At 38.5% G+C, this 19,936-nt stretch overlaps 1 protein-coding gene across 2 annotated transcripts; it reads right to left on the reverse strand.

Annotated features, from left to right (window-relative positions):
* Positions 1–13,231: 13,231 nt before the first annotated feature.
* On the reverse strand, positions 13,232–19,560 carry vsx2 (visual system homeobox 2). Of its 2 annotated transcripts, none has more exons than XM_010879066.3 (5): positions 19,044–19,560; positions 18,580–18,664; positions 17,577–17,700; positions 14,774–14,954; positions 13,232–14,383 (listed from the first exon to the last, which is right to left on the reverse strand). In XM_010879066.3, the coding sequence occupies exons 1-5, from the start codon at positions 19,459–19,461 to the stop codon at positions 14,070–14,072; spliced, it is 1,122 nt and encodes a 373-aa protein (XP_010877368.1). In that variant the 5' UTR covers positions 19,462–19,560; the 3' UTR covers positions 13,232–14,069. The 2 variants fall into 2 exon arrangements, with proteins under 2 accessions (XP_010877368.1, XP_019909582.1); XM_020054023.2 differs by having other exon boundaries at positions 13,232–14,446.
* Between the last annotated feature and the right edge of the window lie 376 nt (positions 19,561–19,936).

A 19,936-nucleotide genomic window follows, 5' to 3' on the forward strand; every position in this document is an offset into this window, starting at 1 on the left:
GGTCGACGTCACCGGCCTACTAGCTGCCACCGTCCTGTGTACTCCATGTCTGGTTTTTGTTTTTTCCTTTGGATCATGCAGCACATACCTGTCTCCCATTATTCGTTACCTGTATATATACTCCTTCAGTTCTGGGTTCGGTGTCTCTTGTTAAATTACTGTACGTTTCGTTACCCATGTGCTGTATCACAGCAGAAGAGTCTCACTGTGTTGTTTTTCTCAGGACGTTTTGAGGCATTTTGTTGTGTTTACTTTTGATCAAAGAGCGGTGCTCATTAAAACCCTCCGGTTTATCTCCACCTGTGTTTGGGTCTCCTCCTTTTCTGAACATTACACATGAATCCAATTGAACATATGTGGGGTGATCTGAAGAGGGCTGTGCACAGGAGATGTCCTCGGAATCTGACAGATTTGGAGCGCTTCTGCAAAGAAGAGTGGGCAAATATTGCCACGTCAAGATGTGCCATGCTAATAGACTCCTACCCAAAAAGACTGAGTGCTGTAATAACATCAAAAGGTGCTTCAACAAAGTATTAGTTTAAGGGTGTGCATACTTATAAAACCAGGTTATTGTGAGTTTAGGTTTTCCCCCTCAAAGATTTCAGTTTGTTTTTCAATTGAATTGTTCATGTTATAGGTCACATTAAAGGTGGAAAAAGTTCTGACATGATTTATCTTTGTCTCATTCTTTTACATCACAAGATCCTGGCATTTTAACAGGGGTGTGTAGATTTTTACATCCACTGTATTTCATTACCGATATGGTAATTAATTAAAAGTTGGTCTTTATTTTCACAGAAGTGTAGTGTTTATATAGACTTACTTTGGCTCAGTAATTGTTAACTTTAAGTAAATCAATGTAATGTGACTTCAAGTCATTTGCATGTAGTTCAGATCCCCTCAAACGCAGCTGGTAACCGCATGTGATCAGATGGTCTGTGCTTCTTATTCACTTCTGTGTCTGTTCAATGTACTTCTAGCTTGAAACTCAAATTAGTAATATGTTAAAGGGTCAATATGTGAGATTTTTACTATACTACTAACATAAACACAAGCAAAAATGTCCAGTAGATATCTGCAGTTACTGTTTCAAGTTAAAGTTTCAAATATTATTTTCTACAAAATTAGAGCCACTGGCATATTACCCATTTAAGCTTTCTTGCCAGCCTATTAGTTTTCATTGACTTGTAATCTCCTTATATTTGCTTTAGACACTCGTAGTACTATGCTTCCAATGCAAAACCACCCTGGACTAGCTAGTACTATACTGGTCTCATTCGGTAAGGGAAGATGAGGAGGAGACAGGTCATGTTATTGTTTAGAGGCAGGATTCTACATAGTGCCCCTTTAAGAAATCCATCAGAAATCTTCATATAACAAGAAGGTCTCACATCTTTCTGGCAATCCTCTCAATGTGTTTACTTTCTTATGTAACCATTTTCATTTTGAACATCATATAAAGCTCAAGATTACCACCTTGTGGTAAATGACACATGTAAATGACACATGCTCCTTCCAATGATATATTTTTCCATGGCATGACAAGGTATTAAAAAATAATACAATAAAACTATAAAACCAGATTATAAAATGTGGTGAAAACAATAAGCAAGCAAAGTACAGGAAACTAGCGGATTAAATTCATAACTAACCAGAAGAATGCATGAGTTGAATGTGTGGTTCGACTTCATGACTTCTGTTACCCATAGAGCATATAAACCATAAACAGACATAAACACTAAAGAATAGGAATCTTATTCCCCACAAACCATCAAATCGTTATTCTTGAAACACGGCTTTGGATGCATTATCTGGAATGCCCAACAGATGGCAGAATAACATCAAATTTACTACTTGTGTTTCACAACCCTGCTCCTGGACGCCCCCCTGCCCCGCATGTTTTAGATCTCTCCCTGCTCTAACATACTTGATGTAGCTCATGAAGGACTTGATAATGAGCTGATCATTTGAATCAGGTGTGACAGAGCAGGGAGATATCTAAAACATACAAGGCAGGGTTGAGAAACACTACTTGAGGAACTGAACATCTGCTGTCACATTTTCATCATTAAAGGAAAAGTAGTTTTCATAATTTCATGTTCAATGTTAATTACTTGATTAGTAAAATCCACTATAAACTACTAAAATAGGCCTTCATAAAGTCACCATAATTGGATGAAGTCAATCCATCAAAACATAACCAATAAACGTTCAACTGCTGATAGGGAATCAGCTGCTGACTATAAGGGCAATGAGAGACAGGTAGTCTAAATTGCTTCTGTAAAGTTTGAATTGCTCTTGTGATGAACAGGGGTCTAGAGTATGTGGCCTGGAAATAGATTATTGATGTTTATAAACTGGTTAGTTTGGATCTGGGTTGCTGATTGGCTAACATATATAGTATGGAAGATTAAACTGTTTTAGCCCTCCCAAACCACCCTGTGGCTTTGCCTCAGTGCAGCATCTGCTGACAGCCTCATGACTGTCAAAGATCTCCGAAACACTTACCAGCCCTTCTGCTCATTAACACACCTCTCACTCCAGCAGGATTGCCAGCAACCACACTCTCTGAGGAAAACATATTTACTGACCAACAACCTTGACTGAGCTTGCAGGTGCCCAGCTTCACCGCAAGGAGTTGTTAGAGTGCGATGAGACACGGTAACCTCCACCCCTGGGTGTTGTCAGTATGTGGAGCCCCTGGGTATTGTCAGTATGTGGAGCCCCTGTGTTTTGTCAGTAAGTGGAGCCCCTGGGTGTTGTTATTATGTGGAGCCCCTGGGTGTTGTCACTATGTGGAGCCCCTGGGTGTTGTTAGTATGTGGAGCCCCTGGGTGTTGTCAGTATGTGGAGCCCCTGGGTGTTGTCAGTATGTGGAGCCCCTGGGTGTTGTCAGTATGTGGAGCCCCTGGGTGTTGTTAGTATGTGGAGCCCCTGGGTGTTGTTAGTATGTCAAGCTCCTGGATGTTGTCAGTATGGGATTTAAACTCCTGGTCGCAGTGATTTTCCCACTGTGCCATCCAGGAGCCTGAGTTTAATGTAACAATAAGGCCCCTCAGAGGATTATTGTACATGGCAAATGTATCACAGCTAACTGCTGTATCCAGGGACTCCCCATTGCATCATCCCTATGAGCAGCCCTTAATCATAGTATTTTGCCTTCCGGGCCTTTTTCCACAAGTGGAATGATTTCAGAATGATTATTTTGATTTGCTTCTTCAATATATGCCAAGCTGTTGCAATAGGAAATTAAGTTGTTACATCTGCATTTGACCCTAATGTGGTGTTAGCAGCATGGCTTATGAGCTTCAGCTACCTTATCTCATAGCTCTTCTTATAATTCATACACTATTTCAATGAACTCTTTAAGTCGTATTAAAAACATACTTTTTCACAACATGAAACCTTTTATCTTACACTTCAAAGAACTGGTGTTTCATCTATCCATCAGTAGAAACATGCTGAAAGACCACATTATACAGTATCTAATGTAAAAAGCTTGTTTATCAGCAAATCGGATCCCTCATAAGCATCCATTACACATTAAGAAGATTAAACAGCTTTGCACTTATGTAGAAAATCTTAACTCTGCATAGGTCGTATCCCAAGTAATTTTAATTCTGTCTTAATTTATTGTGGCTAGTGGTCCAGGTCACTATTTTCTGTTCTACTTCAGTGTTATAATTCAGAGGACCCTCAATGTGATATTAAATTACTTTGTCCTCTGAACTGAAAGGATGAAAGAAAGAATTTCTTGCAAAAACCAAACGCTGAAGCTCAGTTCTACACAAATGGGCTAACTAAATTAAATGTTTACCCATTAACTTATTATTATGTTTACTCATTACCCTAGTTTAAAAAAAAATTTATTCAGTATGCCAACATACATTTTCTATCCATCTGAGTACATAGGTTTTGAAACATTAACATGAACCAGGGTCAATAGCGAGATGTCAATTAAATGTTTAATAAGTTCAATATTTCAGATTTGATTATGATATGAATTTCCTACATTTAATATAAACTGAACCATTGAATTAAGAGAGGAAAATATCCCTAAAGCACTATCATACCAGATATCACTGAAATGGTCACACAGATACTTAGTAAATCTGGGTTGAATGAACTGTAAATCTAATGAAAGTGAGACTAGACTTAAAGACCTTTGTGATTATTGGCACTTTTGTAAAGGTGAGCAAAAGGTTTATGATATACTGTAGTTTGTCAGCTTGATCTTAAAATGAAAATATAAAATATATTTTTCTAAGAAATAATATATATTAAATAAAGAAATACATATTTGTTCTCAAAAACAAGTGTCACAATAATTGGCACCTCTAGGAATACTGATGAACCAAATCTAGGAGAAGTGTCTTTCCAATTAGGTAGATTTATTTCAAGTTCATCTGAGTCATTAGGACATGACAAACTCCCTTAGTCATCTCTCAACATGGGAAAGGACAGAGAGCATACAAATAGAATAAGCCTTAATGTTGTTGATCTTTATGTATTACTCAATTACTCTACACCTGAAAATACCCATCTATACTGTTGTGTCAATTGTTTAGAAGTTCAAATCAACAATAGCTGTGATTAACCTTCCTGGAAAAGACATGATTCCCTAACACACAGTGAGGAAAATGGTTTAAGACTTATTTATATATATATAAAATATATCCATGGATCACAGTTGTAGAATTATAGTAATAGAACTTGTTGAATCTTGGAGTCACCAAGTCTCCAAAATTATAATTACAAGTCACCTCCATGCCAACAAGCTATTTGAACATCTTGCCAGATGAACGTCTCTCATCAACTGGATTCTATGGTCAAATGAGACAGAAATAGAGTGTTATGAGGACAAACACCAGCTGTCATTTAGAAAATAAATGAATCCCGACTGTGAAGTATGGGGGTGAATATGTAGGGCTCATTGGCTTCCAATGGTCCTGGGAAACTTATTAGGATACATGGCATCATGTACTCTGTAAAGTACCAGGAGACTTTAGACAGAAATCTGTCTGCCTCTGCCAGGAAGCTGAAACTGGGGTGTCATTGGATCGACAGGGATACAAAGCATTCCTCCAGATCCACATAACAATGGCTCATTGACCACCGAATTAAGCTTTTTCAGTTGCCATCCCAGTGTCCTGAACCAAACCCCACTGAAATCTTTTGAGGTAAAGAAGAGAATACACAAGTGAGGACCAAGTACTCAGAGGGGTCTGGAGAGGTTCTGTGTGGATGAATGGTCTCCGATCTCTTGTTATGTGTTCTTACACCTCATCAATTCATTGACATCTTTTCTCATCTTTGGTCAAAGGTCGTAAATGACCTTTACGATCTTTGAAAAACACACAACATTTTGCACTGAAAAAAGAGATCCTTTGGGGGCAAATTTGTATCTTCTGTATAGAATGTCACATAATCAAGCTTCTTCTTAAAAAAAGTGATCACACCTTGCCTAAAAGTTACCTCACCCTGTCTTAGATGAATACCAATCAAACCTTGTCTATAATTTACATCACTCTGCCTTAGATATATATCAATCACACCTTTTCTAAAAGAAATCTCAACCTGTCTCAGATAAATACCAATCACACCTTGTCTAAACATTACCTCATCCTGTCTCAGACAAATACCAATGGCACCTTGTCCAAAGATTACCTCACCCTTTCTCACCTAGTCTAAATGTGATTCAGTTGAACAACAGGTCTGTTTGGGTGTGGGATGCCCTGCTCTCTCTCTGCTTTACAATTTTTCCCAATTGCTAACAAGCATCGGTCAATCCTGAAGTCACATTATCAAAAGTCTTCATACAGTCAGCGAAACGGAAGTGTATGTGGACCAAACTGTGAATACTTTTTCATTGCCTTCAAACAAAAAGCATTCAATTAACATATTCTCCAAAATCCATGAACTCTTGTTTCATTCATACTCCACCACCTGCAAAACTATATATTCACAGCACATGTTTTTTCAAATGTTTACAAAACTGTTAAAAACACATTCAAAACTATATGCTGTGAGCGGCAACTGTTGAGCATTTCTGTCATAAACAGATTGAAATACACTCACCTAAAGGATTATTAGGAACACCTGTTCAATTTCTCATTAATGCAATTATCTAATCTACCAATCACATGGCAGTTGTTTCAATGCATTTAGGGGTGTGGTCCTGGTCAAGACAATCTCCTGAACTCCAAACTGAATGTCAGAATGGGAAAGAAAGGTGATTTATGCAATTTTGAGCATGGCATGGTTGTTGGTGCCAGACGGGCCGGTCTGAGTATTTCACAATCTGCTCAGTTACTGGGATTTTCACGCACAACCATTTCTAGGGTTTACAAAGAATGGTGTGAAAAGGGAAAAACATCCAGTATGCGGCAGTCCTGTGGGCGAAAATGCCTTGTTGATGCTAGAGGTCAGAGGAGAATGGGCCGACTGATTCAAGCTGATAGGAGAGCAACTTTGACTGAAATAACCACTCGTTAAAACCGAGGTATGCAGGAAAGCATTTGTGAAGCCACAACACGCACAACCTTGAGGCGGATGGGCTACAACAGCAGAAGACCCCACCGGGTACCACTCATCTCCACTACAAATAGGAAAAAGAGGCTACAATTTACACGAGCTCACCAAAATTGGACAGTTGAAGACTGGAAGAATGTTGCCTGGTCTGATGAGTCTCAATTTCTGTTGAGACATTCAGATGGTAGAGTCAGAATTTGGCGTAAACAGCATGAGAACATGGATCCATCATGCCTTGTTACCACTGTGCAGGCTGGTGGTGGTGGTGTAATGGTGTGGGGGATGATTTCTTGGCACACTTTAGGCCCCTTAGTGCCAATTGGGCATCGTTTAAATGCCACGGCCTACCTGAGCATTGCTTCTGACCATGTCCATCCCTTTATGACCACCATGTACCCATCCTCTGATGGCTACTTCCAGCAGGATAATGCACCATGTCACAAAGCTCAAATCATTTCAAATTGGTTTCTTGAACATAACAATGAGTTCACTGTACTGAAATGGCCCCCACAGTCACCAGATCTCAACCCAATAGAGCATCTTTGGGATGTGGTGGAACGGGAGCTTCATGCCCTAGATGTGCATCCCACAAATCTCCATCAACTGCAAGATGCTATCCTCTTAATATGGGCCAACATTTCTAAAGAATGCTTTCAGCACCTTGTTGAATCAATGCCACGTAGAATTAAGGCAGTTCTGAAGGAGAAAGGGGGTCAAACACAGTATTAGTATTGTGTTCCTAATAATCCTTTAGATGAGTGTATATTGAAAATGTTAGCACAATATTTAATCATTCCAAATATAGCTGACTGCAGTTTCAACTGAAAACCTATTCAAGTGTTCTCTTTGAGAGAAATGGTGAATGTGTGAAAGAACTCCAGTATCAATATGCAGTGGGGAGAACAAGTTTTTGATACACTGCAGGTTTTCCTACTTACAAAGCATGTAAACCATTAGTAACACACTATGCCGTCATGGATTAAAATCCTGCAGCAGATGCAAGGTCCCCCTGCTCAAGCCAGCTCAAGCCGTCTGAAGTTTGCCAATGATCATCTGGATGATCCAGAGGAGGAATGGGAGAAGGTCATGTGGTCTGATGAGACAAAAATAGAGCTTTTTGGTCTAAACTCTCATCCTGTTTGGAAGAAGAAGAAGGATGAGTACAACCCCAAGTACACCATCCCAACTGTGAAGCATGGAGGTGGAAACATCATTCTTTGGGGATGCTTTTCAGTAAAGGGGACAGGACGACTGCACCGTATTGAGGGGAGGATGGATGGGGACATCTTGGCCAACAACCTCCTTCCCTCAGTAAGAGCATTGAAGATGGGTCGTGGCTGGGGGGTCTTCCAGCATGACAACGACCCGAAACACACAGCCAGGGCAACTAAGGAGTGGCTCCGTAAGATGCATCTCAAGGTCCTTGAGTGGCCTAGCCAGTCTCCAGACTTGAACCCAATAGAAAATCTTTGGAGGGAGCTGAAAGTCTGTATTGCTAAGCGACAGCCCCGAAACCTGATGGATCTGGAGTAGGTCTGTATGGAGGAGAGGGCCAAAATCCCTGCTGCAGTGTGTGCAAACCTGGTCAAGAACTACAGGAAATGTATGATCTCTGTAATTGCAAACAAAGGTTTCTGTACCAAATATTAAGTTCTGCTTTTCTGATGTATCAAATACTTATGTCATGCAATAAAATGCAAATTAATTACTTAAAAATCATACAATGTGATTTTCTGTATTTTTGTTTTAGATTCCGTCACAGTTGAAGAGTACCTATGATACAAATTACAGATTTCTACATGCTTTGTAAGTGGGAAAACCTGCAAAATCGGCAGTGTATCAAATACTTGTTTTCCCCACTGTATCCAGGTAAAATGTCTGTTCAATAACCAAACAGGGTATATACACATCTACACATAATGTAAAGTACTGTACAACTGTGGATGTTTTTTTAGAAAGTAATACAGATGGAAGCCAGACAACCTGCACATGAAATTCATCTTTGTGGGTGAAGTTGGATTCAACCTGGCAAAAACATGCCGCACATGAAGAAATGTGATCAGAGAGCCACCGTGGATGTCCCAGGCCAGAGAGAAGCTAACATCACAATGTGTGTAGCATTGTCCAATGATGGTTTGCTGTTACACAAATCATTCATTGGCCCCTACAATACAGAGAGGCTAGTGATTATAATATACATGTTGATATTTGTTATTATAGCAGCTCTGGAATTTGGGGAATTCGTTTTTTGTTATATTCCTTCAAACTGCTGCATTTATGAATTATTCTTGTTCCATATACTTTAGAACAGTCAATAAAGTGAGTTGTTATTCTTATTTTATAATCAAATACTGATCTATGTGAATAAATCATTGAAAAACGTACAAGATAAATTACATATAATTTATGTAATGCTCCCTGTTGTTAGTGTTTTTCAAGTCAGTGTGTTATGAGTGACAAGGTGTGTTTCTGAGTGAGAATTGTTGTCAGTGTTATGGTTGAACAAGCTTATTTTGACACATGTATGAAGTGTTTTTTTAGATTAACTTTGTGGCCAAGATACATGTTAGAAATGCAGAAGTGAAGAGTTTTACGAAACTGGTTTCAGTATTGACCGATGCTTGTTAGCAATAAGAAAAAAAACTGTAAGAGGCTATAAAGTGTTATCTCTCTTATTTAGTTTTTTTAACAAATTGGTTTGCAACGTGAGACTTTTCAGGTGAAAATGTATTAGATGGGTGGTCATGTGAACAAAGGGACCTTAAAATGCAGAGAAACTAATAATGCGATGTCATAACATAGTGTATGAATAAGGCCATAAAACATGAATCAATAATTGGTGTAATAAGACTAATAATGGTTTGATGTGTTTGGTACGATGTGGACCACACAAAATAATGACTTAATATTGTTTAAAACTCTGCTGTACCAGAGTATTTCCTAATAAATAAATAAAAAACATACCAAACAATGATGTCCTAATTGCTCAATTTTGTAGCTGTTTCAAATAATATCATTACAAACCCCTAGAAAAAAGATATTGAGACATTTACTGATGTCTATTGGCAGGTTTATCCATTACGACTCTATAAATTGTGTAAATATCAAGAAATATGGTCTCATATAATGCATTGCACCTGATATTAAATCTTACAGCAATGCAGCGGAGCATTACAGGTAGACTCAGTCATTTTAAGCTGAATTTAGGCTGGTCACATGATCATCCATCTAAAATCTCTTTCCAGATAAAGTCCCTCCTTGCAAACAAATCTTTGGTTTAGAAGACAAAATTAGAGTGACATTTGATTCAAGCCTATTAAAACAGAGAGAGCAGTGGCTCCCTCTCCCTAAAGATCAGCTGAAAACTTTTGATTGGGCGAGGTCACTTTTAGGCAAGGTGAGATCACTTTTTAAAAGTGTGATTTAGGAGGAGATGGCAATGTAAATGGCATAATCACATGACCAGAGTCCACCATTATTAAAACATGTGCCCAAAACAAAACCCATATTACACTTTTTAATATTTGTATTATTGTATTAAGTGTACATATAATATTCCCATGGAATGTTTTACTTTTTTGGAGGGCAAAATACAATATTATACCCAATATTATACATAAAAAATTACATTTCATTCTTGTAAATTGCCTGGTGAGGACATCCACTAACATAGCTGGAGAAGTATTCAAGGTTTGGTTTACAGCCTTTACGATTTATGGAGATATACTAGGACCTACTGAAATATGCATTGGTTTTTGGCTGATGAGGGTTGTTGATGACACCAGCAATGGCTCAATTGCTATAAGGCAGAGATTTTTTTATATCACCAATTGCATAATTTGATATGGGACAACTCAACAAATGGCAGAGTGCACATATGGTCTTAGCATGAAAATGTACAATTTATTTATAGAACAGACTATTGCAAGTGTCAACTAACCAACATTTACTAGATGTGGAATTATTTTATTAATTCTTAATTTCCCTAAAACAGAAATGTTGTTATAATATTTTGTAAAATGTATCATTAAATTGCTATATGTACCCAAATGTACGTTGTAAATTCTTATTGTTGTTTTTTTGTATTTTTATCCACCCAATAGAGTGTTCCATTGGTGTTCGATACAATCATTTTGATTCCAATATTCCAACTTGTCTCAACCTTTATTTATCTGCATTTGAATATTATATTGCATAGACTTCCATATAAAACATTTACTGTGAAAATTGTGAAAACATACAAGCTTTAGATCATGAATATGATCAGGGTATGTAATCACATGAAACCTTAAGTGAAAATAGTTTTGGTCTGGCCCATGGACTAGCAGAAAAATGGTGTTGAGCAGGATGCATCACTATGATCAAGCTAACAATCATTCAATTAAATAGCTACAATAAACATGTGTAATGTTTGAACTTTAGCTTTTGAAAATGCTATTTCCTGATCATTAATTATGCATGCTTGTCTTTGTAAATAATTTATTTCCAGTATTGATCCACTCCTGTGACACAGAGAACCCACTTCTGATATATTCCCATTCATTGTTATTTTAATTCCAATCTACTACTTCTGCTAATAACTGAGCAAAATACAGTGGGGAGAACAAGTATTTGATACACTGCCAATTTTGCAGGTTTTCCCACTTACAAAGCATGTAGAAGTCTGTAATTTTTATTATAGGTACTCTTCAACTGTGAGTGACAAAAATCCAGAAAATCACATTATATGATTTTTAAGTAATTAATTTGCATTTTATTGCATGACGTAAGCATTTGATACATCAGAAAAGCAGAACTTAATATTTGGTACAGAAGCCTTTGTTTGCAATTACAGAGATCATACGTTTCCTGTAGTTCTTGACCAGGTTTGCACACACTGTAGCAGGGATTTTGGCCCACTCCAAAGATTTTCTATTGGGTTCAGGTCCGGAGACTGGCTAGGCCACTCCAGGACCTTGAGATGCATCTTACGGGGCCACTCCTTAGTTGCCCTGGTTGTGTGTTTCGGGTCGTTGTCATGCTGGAAGACCCAGCCACGATCCATCTTCAATGCTCTTACTGAGGGAAGGAGGTTGTTGGCCAAGATCTCGCGATACATGTCCCCATCCATCCTCCCCTCAATACGGTGCAGTCGTCCTGTCCCCTTTGCAGAAAAGCATCCCCAAAGAATTATTTTCACCTCAATGCTTCACGGTTGGGATGGTGTACTTGGGGTTGTACTCATCCTTCTTCTTTCTCCAAACACAGTGAGTGGAGTTTAGACCAAAAATCTCTATTTCTGTTTCATCAGATCACATGAACTTCTCCCATTCCTCCTCTGGATCATCCAGATGCCCATTGGCAAACTTCAGACGGGTCTGGACATGCACTGGGTTGAGCAGGGGGACCTTGCATGCGCTGCAGGATTTTAATCCATGACAGCGTAGTGTGTTACTAATGGTTTTCTTTGAAATTGTGGTCCCAGCTCTCTTCAGGTCATTGATCAGGTCCTGCTGTGTATTTCCGGGCTGATCCCTCACCTTCCTCATGATCATTGATGCCCCACGAGGTGAGATCTTGCATGGAGCCCCAGACAGAGGGAGATTTACCGTCATCTTGAACTTCTTCTATTTTCTAATAATTGCGCCAACAGTTGTTGCCTTCTCACCAAGCTGCTTGCCAATTGTCCTGTAGCCCATCCCAGCCTAGTGCAGGTCTACAATTTTATTCCTGATGTCCTTACACAGCTCTCTGGTCTTGGCCATTGTGGAGAGGTTGGAGTCTGTTTGATTGAGTGTGTGGACAGGTGTCTTTTATACAGGTAACGAGTTCAAACAGGTGCAGTTAATACAGGTAATGAGTGGAGAACAGGAGGGCTTTTTAAAAAAAAACTAACATGCCTGTGAGAGCCGGAATTCTTAATGGAATTCTTACTTACTTAATGTCGTGCAATAAAATGCAAATTAATTATTTAAAAATCATACAATGTGATTTTCAGAATTTTAGATTCCGTCTCTCACAGTTGAAGTGTACCTATGATAAAAATGACAGAGTTCTACATGCTTTGTAATTAGGAAAACCTGTAAAATCGGCAGTGTATAAAATACTTGTTCTCCCAACTGTATCACAATAGAATGCTGCATGTGCCATGGCTTAGAATTATAGTTTTTCTATTGTAGCTGTAAATACAGTAGCAAAAAAAAAGAAATCTGTCCAACATATTTAAATAAAATTACTTACATTATTGAAATGTTGTTGTTAAAAAGGTGTAAATCTGATTCAACTAGCAATGTTGTATCTATGCTGAACATTTTTTATTAACTGTAAATCTAAAATAACTTGATGTAACTTGATGTAATATGCATGTAACTCAATTTTGTAGCTGAAGGTATGTGCATACAAGCTAAAATGGATAAGTGATGTAAACATCTAACACAAAAGGATATAATGACATTACTCAAGCCTAATAAAGTTCTGGATAAGTATTGGAGCATGCCCCTGGGATGCTTTCACTGACTCTTCTATCCCATATGGTCCTAATTCACTGGCCTCAGAGTATAATCTAAAAGATTGAAGCTTCTCAACTCCATAGGATTACAGACATGAGTACTGCAATTGGCTGCCCTGGGAATAGGCAGATTGTGCAGTTATTGAACCAGGTAAGCCACCTTCTACTGAAAATGTTCAACTGAACATAAAAATAATGGAACAGCAGACCTCATTGAAAAAATTGTTTTTAATACTTTATATTGTATATCATACAGACTATTAAACAAAAACAAACATTTTAAGACTACATTAACGTATATTTCAAGAGTGCCTTTGTGAGCTATATCTTTATCTTCATTATATACAGAAAGGAACTATGTAAGTCACCATTTTAATTAATGTTTTCTTATTAATTTGTTTTTTTCCCTGTTGTAAATTAGATATAAACTATTTATATCAACAAATGTCCAAATTGTCTCATTCTAAGCAACACAATAATTCACTTTGCATCCTGAATGAGTGGTTTATGAGTATTCAATAAAAGACATTTGTAAAGTGAGCATCATCTGGTAATAGAGGTTGTCAGCAATATATGTACATCTGTGTGGATGGGATAATACCCTATTCATAACCATTTTTAACAATATAATATATTTCAGGGAGTAAGAAAGACAGAAAGTGCATTGTTGTTTTTCTTAGTCAACAGAAGACAAATGCAGTTATTTCATCTCTCCAATATAGAGACCAGTTTAAAGCAGGTCAGTTCAAAGCAGTAAAACAGAGATCTACATATCAGATGCTCTTATCAAGAGTCACTTAGGGAAGTAATTGGGGTCATGTGCCTTGCTCAAGGGCTTAATAACATACATTTCACCCTGTCTGCTCAGGGATTCATCCCAGCAACCCATCAGTTATTGGCCCAACGCAACACTAGGCTATCTGACACCTCTAAAGATGAGTTCAACAAAACCTCTGAGAGAACACTGAATAATACTGATCAGTCGAGTACAGTCCATACAGAGGTTTAGAGCACAGTCAATGGCACTGCCAGGTCTTTACATAGTCAGTGTCTATGGACTGTTGGGCTCTTCCACTGGACTCAAATGGCAGCTGGATATTTCCTCTGATGCCTGTCTCTCTACTTTGCTCTCTGGTCTCTCACATGTAACAGTCCCAAGCACCTTGGCACTGTGCTCCTGTGCTTTTGCTCTGAGTGCTGCAATGCTGTTCTCTCTTAGTTCCTCTTTGGAGATTGATGATTTGCCCTCCATCCTCTTTTCCTCCACGTTACACTCTTCTGCCCTCTGAATGGCTGGCTGCTGGGGAACATCAGACTTCCCTGTTGGCTGGCCGACAGTGGTTTCCATGGACTTTTTGTGCATCCCTGAAAAGAATTGTGGGTATTCGGGTTTAGAAAAGCGTCTGCTGTTTGGAAAGCCATCTTGAACTGAAAATAGTAAGCAAACAAATAGTTCTGATTTAGCTAAAGGAACATTATCTTTAAATGAGGATGCATAACAAGTACTTCTAGCGAGTAGTTGTTGAACCCCCCTCCCACCACTAGGTAATACTTAAGCCTAATAAAAGTAGCTGAGGATTTCTAGATCTATTTAGAGCTAGAGCTATTTGATAAAATACGGTAAGAAATAGCCTGTTTGGCCTCTGCCCTGAATGTTGAGGAATACAGCCCACAGCCACAAGTACACTGTTGAGAATATTTTAGAAATAATGAATTCTCTTAAAACATGCATGGGTGAAGCCTTTAGTCTCATACCAAGCAGCCATGGGGCACAGGAGTCCATGATGCCATCCTTGGCAGACTTCAGGATGGAATCTGGTAAGGGGATGGAGTGACGGACCATTGCTCCATATAGCCCATACTCAGCCATGACACTGCTGCGACCCCAGCACTTCTCCCTCTTCCTCCATTTGGCCCTACGGTTCTGGAACCAGACCTGTAACCCAGGAGGAATTAGTGCCAGCACTGCAATATTCGGACACACTGACACTAGCAGTATCATGAACTAACACTGACAGACACCAAAATTAACTGACTAGAGCACTGACATTACATTGTGACACAGTTGTCTATCTTTGAAAAACTGGTCAATATTTCACTGAGCCTTTATTCACATACTGTAAAATAATAAGTAAAAAAAAACAACACAAGTTACATCAGTTCTTATTTCTCATCAGTTTATTTCCAGTGCAGTCACTCCATTGTTGTGTTGTTTTGAGATTTCTGCCAGATCCCTTATGTATGTGTGAGGCAATATGAGGCAGGTGTGATGTGATTCAGTGCAGTGATTTCCCACACTGCTGCAGGTGGTCTACTGTCATGTCCGGCAGCCTGACCTAGTGCAGATGGATGGTCAGTGACACATCATAATACTTGTCAGTTGCCAAGTGCAGGACTCAGTGACAACTTTCGGAGCCCTTGGTTATCTGGCAGCTTAGAGAGAGGCCAAATAGATTTCATAGCACAACACAGAGCTGTTAAACAGCCTCTGTCACCTCTGCTGTGTAAAGTGCAAAAAATAAGAGAGGAGGGGCAAGCACACAATATGTCTCAACTGTGAGAGGGGATGAGACATTAAATTGAAAATGATTTAAAAAAATACATTTTCATCCTTTTTTCCTGCTAATTCTGATGATAGCGCATATTTCATACAGTATAAGCCAGCCTGCTCTTTATGGGAAATTGCTTCTCTGGCCTTCAAAGGATACGAGAAAGAGCTGCAAGGAGAAGCGACCTCCAGGGCACACCGTGGCTGATTGAAAAATAAGTTAATTTCAAGCCCAATCGATGGTGGACAGGCGGGCAAATATCACGGGAAATTAAACGAGCGGGACTCGTGGGAGCGGCGCTATTGACCCGTGCTAATAAATTCAATGTAGTTATTTCATTTGAACTACCGCGTCTCGAGCCAGCCTCCCCCTGGAACAAAGCAAGCTCGACTGATTTAACTAATTACACTCTATGAGAAAATTGGGTGTTAATTGTATTTAGAATTGGAATACGGTTATTTATTTCCTTATTATTTATTCGCGGTGAAGAGCCGTAATGAGAATGAAATTAAAACGCGCCCGGCCAGATGGATGGTCCAGGTCACACAGCAATCTTCTTCCGCCTTGATAGCTTGATTAGGTCGTTAGTGCTCCCCTCCAAGAACAAATTGTTTCACATCCAACTGCGCCTGATGAGAGAGATTATCTGCTCTGGCGAGAATGCTGTGGTGTTTGTTCAGACAGGTAGAGAGGCATCATTGATCAATTTACGTCAAGGGGCTAACTATTTCGTGAAGTGCATTAGAGATCTAGGCCTAGATTCTATCACTCCACTTTTAATTTTAGAGGCATGTCATTAATTCATTGATGTATTTGATGGCCTACCACCTTTATAGCCTTGGAATACTTTTTAAATTATATGACTGAAGAAAAAAAAGTAGGCATTCCTACACGGTAAAACTTGGGAATATTTCAAATCCATATTGTAATAAAAAAATACTCAAGATAAAACTTTTCAGGCACTAAGGTTGTACATTATTCTCTCCGAAACTCCGAAAGCACGTGATGACATAGGCCCACATTATGAACTACTCGTAATAGTACCCTAATAACTGAAATGAACTTGATGAACGTATGCCCATATAAGATATTCCAAATGCAAATTTGAATTTAAGGCCCAGCCGATCATACATTTGATAGCAAAACTGCATCCTCACTGTCGATCTGACCCCAGCTCTCGAACTGCAGAAGGCAGTCACTTGGGTCGTGTCAGCGAGGCTCGAAACCTCTTTTCCTGTGCAGCGATTGATCCTAATAGTAAACCCCTAAACCCCTTCTAAGCCACTGAATTGTACCATTGGATTCGTATCCCTCTCCTGCACCCATTAGTCTGTGTGATTAACCGGGCGAGGGTGTTTTTGTGATAAGGGCGGATCATGAAGGGCCACGTTCAAGTCTTTATTTATTAATCTATTAATTTGACAAAAACGCCGAGTCTGATGTTGTATTATTATTTGACAAAAAAGCCTGTAGAGTGCAAATAGATTGAGACATATCATAGGAAAGATCTCACTCTCATAAACACGTGCATATAATCAATTTCTAAAGCTTATAAGCCACCCAGTAATAGTTAAAGGGCAAGGAATTAGTCTATAAAAATTTATAGGGTCAATAACACAGAATCAAAAACATATCGTTGCAAACTCAATGAGTTTGCCAACACAAACTCCACGAAGTTGTTACTAACTTGGTATTTATCACAGACTGAGTAAACCTCAACAAAATAATAATAATAACATATATATATATTTCAACACTAACAAGGACATTCCATTATCTTCAAAATTTTGCACTTGTTCTTCTGAAGGAATATTTTTGAGTGGGACGCTGATGATAAAAATATTCCTAGGCTATCGTCTATCATTTAGTGTTTTAAGACATGCTGTATCTATACACACTTAATTAATTGTTGTTGGGGAAAGAAAGAAAAAAAAATCGAAAAATCATTATACTCTGATAAATGTCAAATTAAAAGAAACATAGCCAACAATATTAGCTTGCTGTCATACCTGTATTCTGTCCTCAGGCAGCTCTGTTTTCATTGCCAGCATCTCACGTGCGTACACATCAGGGTAGTGGGCTTCGTTAAAGGCCTTTTCCAACTCTTCGAGCTGGTAAGATGTGAATATGGTTCTGTACAAATAGGAAACACTGGTAACTTGTGCGAATTGAACATTTATATTTGGCCATTATTGAATTCAAACCCAGTTTTTACGGTGGTCAGTATATCTTATCCATCCAATATGTTGGAGGTATGTGTTTAAATCTAATGAAAACCATGCTGGTGCATTACAGAAATGCTGTAACTCTATACAGCCACACTTTGGTCAGATATTCTCCAAATGTAATAGATATATTGATAACAATAAAATGTAGTAGCCTATTTATGCCAATACATGTGGCTAATGAAATAATAAGGCTATTTTTGAATTCGGTGAGTAAAAATATGTATGATCCCCCAAATGTTGTCTTCACAAACTGAGCCTATCATTATGAAACGTTTTAATAAAGGTTGTGTGTATGATACACCATTAGGCCTAAACAAGATGTTAACAAGTATAAATTCAAAATAACGAAATGACCAAGAGGCTAATTTGCAACAAAACGCTTTTCCAACCCAACCCAAACATACACCAAGCTGAAACAACCAAAAAACTAAAGGATAGCTGTAAGTTAATACATGTAGGCCTAAAGCAATCAGTTTGCTATGGAAGTTCATATTGCTATTGGGAAATAAGACATGGTTGTAATCCTGGTAAACATTTTAATTAACTAGGCCTTGACCTTGTTTGATTTCACTTCATGTTTTTTACATGGTTATTCAAACTAGCCATATACAAGATGTTAGTCATCTCAATGAATAGCATAGGACTGATGCCATAGGCTTCTAAAACAGTTCTAACGGCCTTAAAAAAATTATAAAAACTAGTGTAATTAAGTCGCACACGCAATTAGGAAAACGGGAGCTTTATTCTATTGAAACAATATAAAGTGCTGGAATGGATGGATTACCTGTGCCGTCTTTTCTTCCGTTTCTTGCTCTGGTTTAATGAGTTTTTTGAGAGTTTTCGTTCAGTTGACGACAAATCCTCCGAGTCTGTGAAAATAAAAAGGGAGAACATTAAAGACTCGTTTTAAATAAATATTTAATCTGTTATCACAATTGTTCATGATGAAATTGGAAAAAATAAAATAACTAACCTACAGCCTATTGTCATTATTAGTCTATATTCTGTACTTGGTATTACTGGCATAAATAGGCCCAGCGTATTTGTATTATTTGTTATATAATAGCAAGTTATTATTATGTTATGGTTCTGAACCAAGAAAAATAATACTATATAAAATACTATATATATATATATATGCCTATGGCATCATATATATATATATATATATATATATATATATATATATATATCAATTGGTCTAACAGTATAAGCCTTTAATGTAATGACAATGACAGCAATTTCTACCTGAACTGGCGGATTGACTGACGTCCAGCGGTCGGACATTTCTGTTGTGGGGCTGCAGGTGGACGTTCTGTGCGTCCTGCAGGACCTCCAAAAACGCTGGTTGGCTGTAGAAAGATGGAATCCCTCCTGGCCCGATTAATCCCATCCCAACTCCTACACCAGCCGGACCAAGCATTGATCTGGCCGCAAGGAGGTGTGCACCAGCTGGCAGAGACTCCAGGGCTGTCCTCGGGGCCGCCGAAGGCTCTTTATTCAGCCCTAAAATCTCCTGGATCCCAAATCCCGTGCATCTGGGAGGGTGCGTGGCGCTATTCTTTGATTGTTGGTGCAGGATGTTATTTCCTCCGTTAGCACCGAATGAGGATGTTTTGGATAATTTCAAAGTTTCCGTAAGCACTGCTCCTTGTTTACCTGTCATGGCGTATTCGATAGTATTCCCTATTTCTATCCGCTCACAGGTCGGTCCCCAGTGCACGATCCACTATGTAGGCTATCACTCGAGACTCTAGAAAATGGGTCCTTTTATCCAACAGGTTCATCTTAATAACAGTCAGAGCCCAGCAGCCAATCAGCAACCGGGGAGCATTTCGGAATTCCTGCGCATCACACATTAAGCGCTCTAGGATACGGTTTATTTCCAAAGTAAGGCAATATGCACATAAACAGATCTGTGAGGGAGAATAAAACAAAAATGCATACGAATTAATAGAAACCAATAAACAAGGCAGATGTAGACTGTGTTAAAGAACATAGGCAATACGAAGCCTACATTAATGTAGTATTCAGAAAAAGTGTCAAGAAATATACATTTTCAGTATTTTTCGTTTGTGTGCAATAGATTATTGCTGTATATTGAATATTAGGCTACTATTATTTCGTAGTTAAACGTAAAA

The sequence above is a fragment of the Esox lucius genome, chromosome 15 (genome assembly GCF_011004845.1).
Source record: "Esox lucius isolate fEsoLuc1 chromosome 15, fEsoLuc1.pri, whole genome shotgun sequence".
Classification (NCBI taxonomy): Eukaryota; Metazoa; Chordata; class Actinopteri; order Esociformes; family Esocidae; genus Esox; species Esox lucius.

Coding starts and splice junctions, on each gene's coding strand:
- vsx2 (XM_020054023.2), bottom strand. CDS start 19,461: ATGACAGGTAAACAAGGAGCAGTGCTTACGGAAACTTTGAAATTATCC. Junction 18,665..19,043: donor CAGTCAATCCGCCAGTTCAG/GTAGAAATTGCT, acceptor TTATTTTCACAG/ACTCGGAGGATTTGTCGTCA. Junction 17,701..18,579: donor CGGAAGAAAAGACGGCACAG/GTAATCCATCCA, acceptor CTATTTGTACAG/AACCATATTCACATCTTACC.